General features: G+C 39.8%; 2 protein-coding genes across 7 annotated transcripts in view; one reads left to right on the forward strand and one right to left on the reverse strand.

Annotated features, from left to right (window-relative positions):
• Nucleotides 1-13,508, forward strand: part of LOC140895607 (uncharacterized) — a 169,591-nt gene that overhangs the window by 87,902 nt on the left and 68,181 nt on the right. For 5 of the 6 annotated variants that reach the window (XR_012154286.2, XM_073305725.2, XM_073305730.2 and 2 more), the window contains exons 3-5: nt 167-435; nt 3,103-3,221; nt 3,627-3,782. The gene's annotated coding sequence lies outside the window, so the exon portion shown is untranslated. The remainder of the gene's footprint in view (nt 1-166; nt 436-3,102; nt 3,222-3,626; nt 3,783-13,508) is intronic. The other variant, XM_073305729.2, reaches the window with a different exon arrangement.
• LOC140895608 (sodium channel protein type 2 subunit alpha) overlaps nt 1-13,508 on the reverse strand; it is a 204,535-nt gene that overhangs the window by 31,493 nt on the left and 159,534 nt on the right. The window contains exons 19-20 of the mRNA XM_073305731.2: nt 8,805-8,959; nt 6,365-6,538 (exon numbers count right to left, since the gene is read on the reverse strand). Coding sequence (XP_073161832.2) covers nt 6,365-6,538; nt 8,805-8,959 — 329 coding nt within the window. The remainder of the gene's footprint in view (nt 1-6,364; nt 6,539-8,804; nt 8,960-13,508) is intronic.

The raw sequence follows: 13,508 nt of genomic DNA on the forward strand, positions 1-13,508 counted from the left end.
CATTATTTGTCATTACAAGGCAGATTAAAAATGATCTGTTTGCAGCCTAAATCCTTCATGAAGTATTTTACTATATTATTATGAAATTACTATAGTTGTGACAAAATGTGGCATACAGACATTTGTTTTTGTTACTCTCTTTTCTGGGAAATAATCTACATTACAGCATAGATCTTCAGGGAAGAGCCACAAGAATGATTAAAGGATTGGAAAATATGCCTTTGGTGAAGAACTAAATTGACTGAGCTTCTTGAGTCTATCAAAGGAGATTAAGTGGTGATTTGATCAGCCTATATAAATACACACATGGAGAACAGAAATTTGATAATACACGGCTCTTCAGTCTAGTAGACAAAAGGTATAAATTGTGGTTACTTACCTTACAGTAACTGGAGTTCCTCAAGATGTGCGGGCCCTATGTGTATTCCACTCAAGGTATGTGTGTGCTCCATGCTTGATTTTTTTTGTTGGCTGTGTTTGTGAGTCCACATATGTGGACTTTACTTCTTTGTGTACCAAACTAAGGGTATATGGGGTGGTGCAGACGAACTGCCTGTCCAGTTACCTTTCCACTGTAAATGGTCCTAGAATAAGGCCCTGCATTAGAAGGGAAGGAGGGTGGGTAGTGGAATACAGATAGTGACCACACACCTTGAAGACTTCCAGTTATTATACAGGTAAGTAACCTTTCTTTCTTTGAGTGATGGCCCCTATGTGTATTCCACTCAAGGTGATTCATAAGCAGTACTCATCAAGGACAGGGGTGCAAGAAACCATGCTGTACCACAAATTAAAGGACTGCTCTGCCAAAGGATGCATGTATGCTTTGCAGAAGTGTGTAGAGAGCCCCACCATTGCCACTCTACAGATGAGGGACATTGCTAAGTGAAGCCACTGATGGAGCCTGGGCTCTGGTCAAGTGAGCCCTCCCATCTTGTGGTGGGAAGGTTGGCACTAACTCATAACCAAAGCAGGATGCAGCTGAAAGCCATTTGCACACACTCTGTGTGCAAGAGTAGGTGGCTTCTTGTCTCATACATTTGCCAAAAGAGTCAAACAATTTAGGAAATTTCTGAAGGACTTTGTCCTCTGCAGATACAAAGCCAAGGCCCTACAGACATCCAGAGAGTGCAGTTACCTGTCCTCTCTGGTGGCATGTGGCTTTGGATAGAACACAGGTAAGTGGATGACCTGGTTTTGATGAAATTCAGAGGTAATTTTTGGGATGAATTTGGGGTGCAAGCTCAGAGAGCCTTTTCATTGTGGAAGACTGTCTAAGGTGGGTCAGCCATAAGGGCCCCCAACTCACCTATTCTTCTGGCTGAGGTAATTGCAACCAGGAATACAACCTTCATAGAGAGGTGAGCAAAGGAACATGAGGGTAAGGGCTCAAAGGGACCCTTCATTAGTGATGACAGGACTAGGATAGGATCCAAGGGGCTGCATTAGAACCACTGTGAGGGATCACATGGGTAAGGGCGGGGTCCCGTTGTGGGGAGGACCACTGATTCTCAGCAGTGTAGTGTGCTCTGTGGGAGTGGGAGAGTGCCCAAGAAGCTCTGGAATCTATATTGGGAATAACTTTCTGTCTCAGTACAGTCAGTAGAGTTGTCATCCAGGTCTCAAACTCACCTGAGGAATATAAATCCTCTGAATCAACAGGTGGAGTCATTGGTACCCGTTGTCTTCTTATTCCCCATCTGGTTGACTGTACTGGTGTGTGGTGATCTCTGGTGTGGGAACCTCTCTGCAATGACTGGTTCCAAGAGTATTGATGACTCTTGGTCAGCATATACAGCTAGGTCATCAAGAATAGTATACTTGACCCCTGAGGCTGAAGGGCTTCTCTCTCTTGGTGGAGTCGACAGTGCTGGTTGAGACCAGGTAGTAAGTCACAGGTATTGATGACTCCTCCTTGCTGCTGTGAGTCTGTACTGTTGGTGTAGAGGGTTTCCATTCTCATCTTTTCCTCACCAGTACCGAGCCTAAGTCTGTCCCACCCATGGCTGATGGTTTGGGGCACAGTTGAGTCTTGGTACCAATTAGCCAGACCCAGGCTCCTTGTGACCTCCTGACACATCTGTACTAAGATGCAGAGTCTCACCTGATTTGGAGGATGTAGGGGAAGAGATCCTCTTCTCAGATGAACACTTTAGAAGGGATTTTGCTCACTATTTGTGAGAGTGCTTTCTCTTACCCTCCTCCTCCTGTCAGCTCTCCCCTCTGTGATTCCAGAGTCAGGGAAAACCATGGCGACCCATGGTCAGACTGGAATCTCATTTTGGCAATGAAAGCAATACGTTTTCCTTCAGGAGGAAAAATTTTGTGTGGGGGCCTTTTGATTTCTTCCTCCTCCTGTTGCATATGTAAGACTAGTATGGACTGCCTTCCATCCCGTACCAAAACTGGCATCAGTTCTGAGCTCAAATGATATTGCACTATAAAAGCATTAATTGTAACCGAGTTCTATGATATAATACTGGAGAAAGAAAATTGCTAGGTAGATTTACCAAATGTTTTAATTTCGTAAGATTTGTATTTTATCTAATGTAAAATTATTTACCTAATACATTTCCTTTCTAAAATTGGCATCTACACCAATCATTCCAGTGCATTCCTTTTATATGTGCAGAGATTAGGTGCAGTTCAAATTAAATCAAAGTTTGTCTCAGAGGACATACCAACTCTGGATCCTACGAAAAAGTGTAGAAACTTATAAATTATTAAACAGACAGCTATTTATAGAAAAATTGCACAACAGACTTCTAAAATGTTTTACACTACAATCACAAAAAAATTATACCTCCAAAAAGTTAAACTCCAGTAGTAGCTGTAGGAAAGATGTCAGACAATGAATGCATATTGCCAACTAAGAAAGTCACCATTCTATCTCATGACATTTTCAGCAACAAGAATATCCAGCAGTAAGGAACAGCAGAAGAAAACGTTTCATAGCCAAGAGTAAAATAAAAATATGTAAAAGCATGAGACGATTGGGGCTGGCAATGCTTTTGCAAAATGTAACAGCTAGCATTGTTATCAGATAGTTATACTTTTTCTTTGTGTGTGTAACCAGGACCCTTAACTTATCTGGTTTTCTAGGTGTACTCCCCATCCTACAAGGCTTGCATCTGTTATGAGAATTCTGGTTCAGTTGCAGCTGAAGACTCCATTATGACAAGACTCCTTTTGGTTCAACAGTGAGAAGTATAGTACTGCTGGTAAAGTTTATTTGCGAGTATATCAACTACTGAGTTAGTGTTTACACTGGTAACTTTCTTATGTGCAGTTAAGTCTTTGGTGGGACCTCAATGCATGAAAACCTCAGGTCCAGTTGAATGCATAGCTTTATTGTGCATTTGGAGTAGTTTAAAAGTAGCTCTTTCAAACTTATAATGGGCCTGAGATGTGTAAGGGCATAGTCATGCTGATGTTTTGATGGAAGAAATTTCAACTGAATTTTACCTGCGACTTCTCCTGAAGTTTCTGTTCCAATATGTACTTCTTGCAGAGAGCCAGAATATCAATGGAATATTTATGTTGGATACAGTTACTAGAGGACTGCCAGCTCCTGAGCTGTTCAGAAGCTTGGAGAGAATGCTTATACTTCTTTGTATTTTCTGCAGCTATGTCTTCCTACTTTTCCTGAAGACTTTAGATCCTATCAACTATGAAGAGCACACAAAAAAAAGTTCAGTCTTAACTAAACTGGTGCCTGGCAACTGAGTTGGCGGAAAAGTTCTCATAGCAAAACACCTTAGGAATCTACTATTCAAGAAGTGGTGAGTGAACTATTATGAAGCACTGTGAGGATTTCCTCATATTTAAAGGGAACAATACAGCTTTATGGTTATCATAAGAATATAAGAATGGCCATACTGGGTCAGGTCAGAGATCCATCTAGTCCAGTATTCCGTCTTCTGACAGTGGCCAATGCCTGGTGCTTCATAGGGAATGAACAGAACAGACAATCATTGAGTGATCCATCCCGTCATCCATTCCCAGCTTCTGGGAAACCGAGGCTAGGGACACTCAGAGCAGGTAGGTTCCCTATCCACACTGGCTAATAGCTGTTCATGGACCTATCGTCCAAGATCACACCATATTGTTGCTGTATTGGGAAAAGCAGCTGAGAAGCCTCAGAGTATCTCTAGTGCATTTTGCCTACTGGGTTTCTGAGAAGCCACCATGTCTTTCACAAAGGACGCCACTGCTTCATTAGATTTTCAGAATTTTAATTATATGACACTGCATTTTCTGACAGTTGGCTCTTTTCCCTGTGTCTTGGTTTTCCTAATCTCAAAGATAATGTCTTAAAAAGCAAGGGTAGGGGCAGTCCATGTATCACCTTCCTACCAAGGATGTCTCTGGAAAGGTACTTTATCTTCACGAGATGCAGGGTTCCAGGTTTGTTTTTTTTTAAATAGATGGAGATACTAATTCCAAAATCTGTGTTGGGGATGGGGGGGGGTAGTATCTATTAAAAAGCAGGCCTTGATGGACAAATAGAAATGGAAAATTAAAGATCATGGGTTTCTGGAGATATATTGTGTGGAATTCTACCATGGCACAGCAATCCTAGCAGCTGAGCCATGGATGAGTATAGCTGGGAAATCACTAGCTTCCCATTATTTATGAAATTACCCAATGTTTTCATTCAACATTTTAGTTTTAATCAGCAATCCCCATTTGGATCCTATGCAGTCTTCAAAGGAGATTATGAGAAAACCCGTTTCTAATTTTGTTTGAAGACGATAGTTTCCCTTATTTTGAGACCTCCTTCCTCTACTTTTATGTGGTTAAAGGCACTGCCTTGTGGGCATTAGTGTTATAGCTGTCCAGAGCTTGTGGTCATGGCACAAACAGATAGTTTCCTCTTCTGAAGAACAGAGCTGTTGGAACAGGAAAGAGGGGAAGGAGTCACATCATCTGTTTTAAGTGTCTTATGAGCCACTACCTCTGTCTCAGAAAGGGGAGTTAATCTTATACTTTTTTTTGCAGTGGTGAGGGAGAGACTTTACCTAGATAGGTGGGTAAAGGAAACCCACAAGATAAGGTTAGAGTTTCAGTGCTCTAATGATTTCTCAGCTGAAGAGAGGGAGAGAGGAATTAGAATCTGAAATGAGATCATTATTGTACAAAAATGAACAAAAAATAAAATTCTAAAACAAATTGATTGGGAGACGCTGAACTACTAACTTGCTTTATCTGTGGAAGCAAAGAACATAAACAAACATAAAAAAAGAGAGACCCAACAACTAAAAATCCAAGTATTTACAGGAAAGGAAGGGATATGCTTGAACTGCTGCTGGTTGCAGATTTAGAACTTTTGGCAGGATTCCAGAGTTTGTGTGGCCTTGTCAGTTTGTTTGAATTTTTCCCAATGTCTGCAAAGACAGAAAGAACTCATGAGTATGAACTCATGTAGCTGTCATAAAATAAAATATATGCATGGGAGTTTTGAAAGTTTCTAAATGACTTTGGAGTGCAAATCCCCGTGATTAGTGCTCCTAAGTCATATAGGTCCTTATGAAGATACCAATCTATGTTTTTTATCATAGCTAGCAGTAAAACAGTAATTCTATTACCCATAAAAATAGATCACTTCTGTTTTAAAGTATAGTATTCAGAGAGACAATATAGACAGAAGCCAAGCCAAAACTGAGACTGAGGAGAAAAGCCAAGCCAAAAGTGAGAAAGATTTAGTTCCCAATATAAGCTTTAGAACACTGGTGGGCAACCTGCGGCCTGTCAGGGTAATCTGCTTACGAGCCACCAGACAGTTTGTTTACATTTGCACGGCCACCCGCAGCTCCCAGTGGCTGCAGTTCACTGTTCCTGGCCAATGGGAGCTACAGAAAGTGGTGGCTAGCATGTTCCTGCGGCCCGCACTTTCCCACAGCTCCCATTGGCCGGGAATGGCGAACTGTGGCCACTGGGAGTTGCGGGTGGCCATGCAAATGTAAACAAACTGTCTGGCGGCCCACCAGTGGATTACTCTTGTGGCCCGTGGGCCGCAGATTACCCATCACTGCTTTAGAAGATCAGAAGTGGCTGAAAAATGGTAGAGGTTATATTTAAAGTTGTCTTGCCACCTCATCGAACAGGAATGCTAGAAAATCAACATGAGGATTACTGCTGAAAACAAACAGAAGATGCAGAATGAAATGGAACATACAAATGCAGTTTTAATGAGCCATTAAATAACCACAAGGCATCAGGAAAATGTTCACCAGTCGTGATTTTTTGGTCATTTTTAACCCAGAATACTGTCCTCATTATACATGTCACTAACAATGAGTTATGTAGGATGGCTAACTTAGAGAAGAGTAAAAATAGGTTATTTAGAAAATACACTACATACATCAACAATCAGGAAGTCCAGCCAGCACCAGGCATTGGTGAAATAGGTTTGAAAACCATAGGCGACCCATTTTAGCACCATTTCCAGAATGAAGATGTAAGTGAAGACCTTATCAGCATATTCTAGCATGATCTTGATAGTCTTACGCTTTTCAATATATATATCTTCAAAAGCCTGTGAACAAACAAATAGTATTCAAGTTCAGTATTCATAAGCCTTTGCAAGTTGCAATTTAGGCTGCATGGGCCAAAGATGAAAAGGAAAGGGTAAATCACTTTCCAATTCAGGATGTTTTCTGCAGGTAGTATTTATCACTGATTATAAAATATATTTTTGAGATTTGAGTCTTTGGTACATGGTGATGGGAGTGATCTACAACAATCCAAAGGTTTTTAGAAAACTGTCTACTGGCATCCCAGACACAGACCCTGTAACTCAGACAAGCCAAATCTCAATTCAGTGCATAAGGCAATATTACACATGAATACTTGCAGCTCACAAAAGTATGCAATAAGTATGGGGCAAGAAGAAATGAGGCACAATGACCCAATGCCGTATACTGTAAGTGACACATCCCTAACCCTCAAATGACAGCTCATGCAGTGAATAACTACAGGAAATATAAACAGACACTTGTTTCCAGGTGTCTCTTTTTAAGACACAAGCAGGATATATGATAGAGTGTCAAAATAAATGAATAGCTTATGAGATTTTGGCTACAAACCTAGAGAATTTTTAAAAAATGTAATTTGGAGATTTTTGCCAGACTAGGCTGGGGTATGTAGGTGTGTAAAAAATAATGGAAGGGTAAATGGGTAATTAAAGTGAAACTCATATGTTGACTGTGCAAAGAAATTAGGACAATTATGTAACAATGGTTTATCCTTATAAAACATGGATACGAAGATCTGTTTCTAATATGTGAATAAAAAATACCCTCTACTAGTCAAAGTTACTACTTACACAAATAGAACTTTTCATACAATAAATTTAATTTGATAGAAATTAAGTGGCCCAGAAGATGATTTATTAATTTGGTGAGAAGCAAGTTAATGCCCCATACCCTGTTACCGGATGCCTAGCAAGCAGTCATGAAGCCTAGAGACGACACATCAGAAATATCAATTTTAAATTAGAGTCATGCCCTAAGGGAAAGGTTAGGATTATAAGAAATACACATCTGTGTAATCTGTATCACTGAAAGTTAGGCCCTGAAAGTTCACAGGGATTCCTTGTCTAGGGATTCCTTGTCCTTGCTACACCATTGTGGGATTTTTTTTAAAGTGTTTACAAGCATTGTTCCTTAAAAAAAAAAAAAGCATCTTGTTGCTGTCTAGTCAACCACCAAAATCACGCAGTTCACCTGTTACCCTCCCATGTCTACCCATGGACTCTTGCTCCTAAATGGAAATTGACAGCCTGGACCCCATTAGTCCTATTCTCTAAAACCAGCTCCCCAACCATGCACTCATCTGCAGTTTCTTACACCGAAAACTCTCCTCCCCTCCCCATCATCTTGCAGTCCAACTGTTCCTCCCACCTGCTATCTACCAATTTGTCACAATGACCTCAACTGCTGATGTTTTTGCTACTACAACATTACCCCAGAATTCTGTGTGTGCAGTGGCAAGGGGTAGACAGAGCTGAAGGTAATCTGACAAATTAAAAGGCAGCAATGATAAAGAACATGTTAAAATCTATGAGCTCTCTCTATGCAATAAAAGACACCCAGAAGGCTGGGAGAGAGAGAGGAATTTGGCTGGAGGAATTTATACAGGAGTATGATCCAAGAACCTTGATAAGAGTTTTTACATGTCGTTTTATATTTGTTTTCTTTTTCATCTGATCAGACTTTTACAAAATCTGGGTTTGACCACCACTCCCATTTCCCCATAAAATAATAAAAGCTAGATTGTGGCTGGCCCCACAGAGGTACACAAGGAGGGAAAGAGAGTTACACACATAGGGCAGCCACATCTCTGCTACTGTATTCTCAGCAACCAAAGACAGGGCTGACAGAGACTCCAAAGGGGATATGGCTAGATACCGAATAAGGAAAAGAAAGTGGTCTAGCGAAGGTATGAATTCATACATATGTACAGGTGTTACAGCCTCTATTTTTGTGTGTATTTTCCCAATGCTCCTGCAAGTATTCGGGTCTCAGCCAGCCAGAATGCTGAAAGGGAAATTCCACACACGCACAACCTGACCGTAATACAAGCTCTGGCCAGAACAGTGTGAAGAACTAACCTCTATTAAATGGTAGGATAAGGGAATTCTGGGTGTCCCCAGATGAGACATTTTTTATTAAAATATTTTTTAAAAATCATTTTTTTTCCTAGTGGAAAAAAACCTGTGCTATACGTATCTCTTTGATTAACCACTCTTCTAAATCGTGTTTTCTCTCAGAAATATTATGCCTGTTACACATTTCACTTACCAGAGCACCACTGCTGAGGAGAATCATGAAGACAATGAAGGTTTCAAACCAGTTGTGTTCTACTATCTTATAGCAGGTTTTTCGAAGATTCCACCAGATTTTTCCTTTCTTATCTTCTAGGCTGACTTGACAGAACTTGAACTTCCGTACACAGCCTAGTAATCAGGACAATAAATTTTGACAAATCAATTTGTGATATTATTTTGAAATAGTAAATCATTGCTGACAAGTTAAATTTTGATACTAAGTTTCTGCTATCCTCCTGACTCTACATCAAACAGGGAATCAGAGACAATGATATAGTTGAGCTCACTTTCATTTACAACTTTTTTATAAAATGTACATACAGAACTAGAAAACAAATCGTAGCTACCAGAAGGCAGAGACTAAAGGACTGATCCTGTAGACATTTATACATGAGTAACATCACTCATATGAATATGTTCCACATGTGTGTTTTTGTAGGATTGGTCCCTAAGAAAATATGACAGTATTTTTAATTAAAACAGTGTAATTATATACTAGGATATTGTAAAATGGTCAGTCTAGTAATTTGGACTCAAAATGTAGGTTTTTTTGGTGAGGGGGTAGAATCAAGTTTCTGTATAGCCTAACATGAAAATAAGTTTCCTTTTGTGGAAATATTTTCTCTACTGAAAAATTAGAGTCAGAAATAAATTAGATTTTTTTAAAATGCTGTTTTAATTATATCTACTAAGTTTAAGAACCAGATCCTACCAAGATTTACCAGTTGTAGGGCTTACTATTGTGAGTAGTTCCATAGGCAGATTACTCAACAGCAGCAAATAATGTAGTAAGTGTTTTGCACCATTTATCCCATCAAACCCAATTCTGCAAATATTTATTCACATAAGTAATCCACTGGATAAAGTGAAGTTATGTATGGCACAAGTCGCTGCAGGATTTGACTTTTAATTAATAACAAACTTTTATTTCAAAAATGATTTTACCTTGATAGTTCCCCTTTCAATTTCTATGAACCTTTTTCCAAGAGATTTACTTGAACGCTATAACTTGTAAATAACAATTCTGTTGTACACATGCACAAAATAATAGTGATATTCAATATGTTTTTCAGTGGGAGAAAAAACAGAATTTATACACACGCTAATTATGGTTTATCCACATCAGGAAATCTCAGCAAGCTGTATGATTAAAATATTTAGTTCCTGTCAGAAATATTTAAACGCCTGCATAATCCACCTTGTTGCAGACATCAAAGATAAATGCTGACTGGTGTGAAATGTCAGCACCATAGCTATCTTTTTTGGCATTGTTCTTTTTTTGTTTTAAATCCTATTACTTTTGACACCAACTTTGAAATTTAACGCACTTCCTTGGTGATTTGGGGTTATATTTCTGCTCACGTTTTTGCTTATGCAAGTAGTCCCATTGATTTTGTTCCTTTGTTGTTGTTTTTTCCTCCCAATTTGGAGAACACTATTACGTTTCCCTTTTCTCCTACTGGAATAAAAATTAATAAGACTGGGCTATTTTACTTCCCTGTTTGTAAATTATCACCAGTGGTGTCAGCCTGAATGTGATCTGAGAATGGTATTCACTAATTTTATGCAGACACAGCACTGAAACCACATTTTGGTGTACCCCTCCTTTCCACATCTCCCATCATCAACATACCTTGTTGCTCTTGTAAGATAATATTGTATCTTTTTGGAGGGAGAAGGATTTTTTTGTTGTTTCTGAATAAATCTAGAGGAAAGGCCATGAGTTCATACTTACAGAATGTAACCACCAATTGATTGAGGATCAAAAGATAATTGAGACAGTAAAATTCCAGATTTCTAGCCAAGTCAAATGTAATACAATAGGAATCAACCTCTGAATTCATACAGGAAGAAAATTTCTGAAAACTGGAAATCTGTTTATTACATGTCAGAAAATTATCATTTAGTCAATTTGAGAGACACTCCTCTCCTTTTTGCATATTCCTTCATGCATTTGTATATAAGGAGAGGCCTGCTCTGACTCTCTTCTCTACTCATCACCAGGGAGTTAAGGTATCATTCTTTTTAGTTCAATCAAACATCACTTACTTTCCTCCCCATCTGATGGGGGGGTGGGGGGCAGGGGAAAGGGGTATCTGAAATGTTGACCAGATACAGTATTGCCAATCTCAAATGTTCCAAAATCATGAGTCAGGCCTCAAACATAATGAGAGTGTAGTAAATATCATGAAATTTAAAAGAATAATACATTTTGGGTTCATTTTGTGTCTTCTGGTTTCTGAGTCTTTAGGGTGCACTCAAGCATTCTGCTGCATCTAGGAGGGCTAGAAACTTTTAAAAAAAAAAAGCCTGAGATTTCGTTAACAACGTAACTTCAGGAGCAGGGTGGGGCTTTAAGGAAAACATCAAATATCACAAGAACTGATAACACTGAACATATCACAACATTCATGCCAGGACAATCTTGAGGCCAAACTAAACAACAGATATCTATATATGAAAAGAAAACCTACACAGGCAAGCTAAACTGATATGAAACAGGTTTAAATTGATTTAAGAGCATTTCCAGATACAAATTTCCACTGATTTTATGAAATAGTTTGAAATGCAGCTGATACTGGCCACTGTCATACACAGGATATTGGACTAGAACCACGTGGCCACATGGTTCAATTTCACATGGCCATGTCTGCTGGGGGTTTGGTGGGGTTTATTTTTTTGTTCAAACATACCACTTGTAGAACTGTCAAAGTGATCTAAAGAATGTGTACTACGAGATTTTGAAAATTTGTCTGCCAGGTATGCTACCCATACTGCAAGGCTTGCGTCCATAGTGAGTACACAAGGGTCTAGAGTAGAAACTGGGTTAACTTTGAGCACATTATTTGTACTTACCTGTTCCACAAAGGACAATTCACATGTCATCTGAGAATGACACCTAATGCATTGCATGGCATCAGGAGTGTGCAAAAAGGACCTCAAAAAGTGATTCAGAGAAGCCCACTCAAGGGATGAAGCCAATGCATAGCACTAGCAATCCTAGCTTTGGAAATAATAGGTTATGGATGACCTCTGCCAGGGAATGATCAATGCAGTGAAATTTTGGATCTTTGCAATTCTTTGCTGTGTTGGTAAAATTATGGCCAGAGCTATGTCTGTTTTGACCCATGGGTGAGCAATTCTCTACATTGGGTTCAGAAGCTCTTCTTGATTTTGAAGAACTGGTGGGTATGAGTCCTTTCCATCAGCTTTCCTGTTATCAATGGTCAGCTTCTCTGGGCAGGACACTGACTAGCTTATTGTCTATGAAAGGATATAGGTTTCTAATTTATGACCTGTACCTTGCTGTGACTACTGCTAGTTGTTACTTAAAATTCTGAGGGCAGAAAGGGTGATCAGAAGGAAGTCTTTTACAGAAATTGTGACCTCTTATACACAAATGCTCATTTTGTCTTTGTCGTGCTGAGGATATTGTTGGTTTGGAGAAAAATCTATGCAGGTTTCTTTGGAAGCTTCTGCTTCAGATTTCTCCCTCTGCCATGGTAATAGTGTCTTCCTGGATACCCTTGCTGCTAGTAGCAACCAGTAGATTGCTATGCTGGCTTTGATAGTGAGGTCTGAGGCCTCTCTGTATTCTCAGCTACTAACTTATCTGAAGTTTTCCCAAACTGCTCTTTCTGATCTGTGCATTTGGATGTATAAGGTATCTATTTAGGATGACTGATTGCTACTCAGGGTGTAACATGGCTTCCTTGCGGCCAGCAAGTTAAAAGCCATTGCTCTGGTCACAAATCACATCAAGGGTTTGACAAGAAAAGAGCCCCAGACGTCACAAGGATCATACCCTTAGATGATGAGCTACTTGCTTTCCACTGAGTAGGCTTTCCTTACTAAATATATGAAAAACTTTTGGTCTGAATGGTGATAGCTGCAGCTTTGAAACTGCTGTATACTGTGTCATCACTCTTATGATCTATGGGGTCTTTTGGAAGTAATTTTCCTTCTGAAGGTGTTTCGCTGGTGAAGCTACAGCTGCACCAAACTTAGGCTCCCAAATCTTATGAAATTTCTTTGTTTTCATATCACATTTTAGTTTAACACTTGATTTTAATCAGATGTCCTTTTAGAACGCATCTGCCAGAAACTATGTATTTAATATTGCTTGAAAGGGAAGGCATTTCACTAATGTTAATAAAGTTCCTTGTAAGCCACTGGCACCCTGTCCTGGGAAAGTCCTGCAGTTTTCTTCCTTTCCTTCTCTCCTAATGGTGCATGTGTGGTAGCTCCTCTGGCTATTTACAGAGGACAGACAGCATGTTATTATTCATCCTGGCCTGGGGACCATGCCACCACAGTGGGGTACCGGTACAAATACTTGTGGAAGTTGTGGAAGTAGCTTGTTAGATGTCCCTAGGAGCCTAAAAGGTTGCCTACCTGCTCCCCCAGGCTGGCAAGCACCCAAGTACTGCAGATGCAACCTATTACTACTCAGGGCTTTACTCAGTAACTCAGGGGTCCTTTTGAACATTGGAAGGGATTTCCCATTTACTCCTCTAATGGTGCAGTTCTGCAGGGTGTGGAATCCTGATGAGTCTCTGTTCTGGTCACAGGCTGCCTGACATGCTTCTTATGCTTTAGTGTGAAGCCAGTCTGTGGAGTAGGGGAGGGGTGGAGAGAAAGACACTTTCCCAGCCTTTCAAACTCAAAGCCCCCTTCC

The sequence above is a fragment of the Lepidochelys kempii genome, chromosome 11 (genome assembly GCF_965140285.1).
Source record: "Lepidochelys kempii isolate rLepKem1 chromosome 11, rLepKem1.hap1, whole genome shotgun sequence".
Lineage (NCBI taxonomy): Eukaryota > Metazoa > Chordata > Testudines > Cheloniidae > Lepidochelys > Lepidochelys kempii.